Here is a 271-nt window from a genome sequence, read left to right on the forward strand (position 1 = left end):
CGCCCGGGCAGCACCCCCCGAGCCCCGCCTCACCCTGCACGCAGTCGGGGCACCAGCTCTTCCCCCGGTCGTCCTTGGAGCCGGTGAAGTAGGCGAAGATGGTCTTGCCGTGGTGCTGCTCCACGGCCCGGCTGAACTCCTCGAAGCCGGACACGCTCACCTCCTCCCAGCCTGCCATCCGGACGGCGCGCGGCGCTTGGAGGGCCGGGGCCCTGGGAAGCGCGGCCGCCGCGGGGCGGGGCCCCGTGCGGGGCGGGGCGCGGCTGCTTCC

The 271-nt window shown here is 76.4% G+C and overlaps 1 protein-coding gene across 1 annotated transcript in view; it reads right to left on the reverse strand.

Moving 5' to 3' along the window:
- TXNDC17 (thioredoxin domain containing 17) overlaps nt 1-254 on the reverse strand; it is a 2092-nt gene extending 1838 nt beyond the window's left edge. Inside the window, exon 1 of the mRNA XM_002928235.4 lies at nt 34-254. Within this exon, the coding sequence (XP_002928281.1) occupies nt 34-178 (145 nt within the window). The 5' untranslated portion in view covers nt 179-254. The remainder of the gene's footprint in view (nt 1-33) is intronic.
- Between the last annotated feature and the right edge of the window lie 17 nt (nt 255-271).

The sequence above is a fragment of the Ailuropoda melanoleuca genome, chromosome 17 (assembly GCF_002007445.2).
Source record: "Ailuropoda melanoleuca isolate Jingjing chromosome 17, ASM200744v2, whole genome shotgun sequence".
Taxonomy (NCBI): Eukaryota; Metazoa; Chordata; class Mammalia; order Carnivora; family Ursidae; genus Ailuropoda; species Ailuropoda melanoleuca.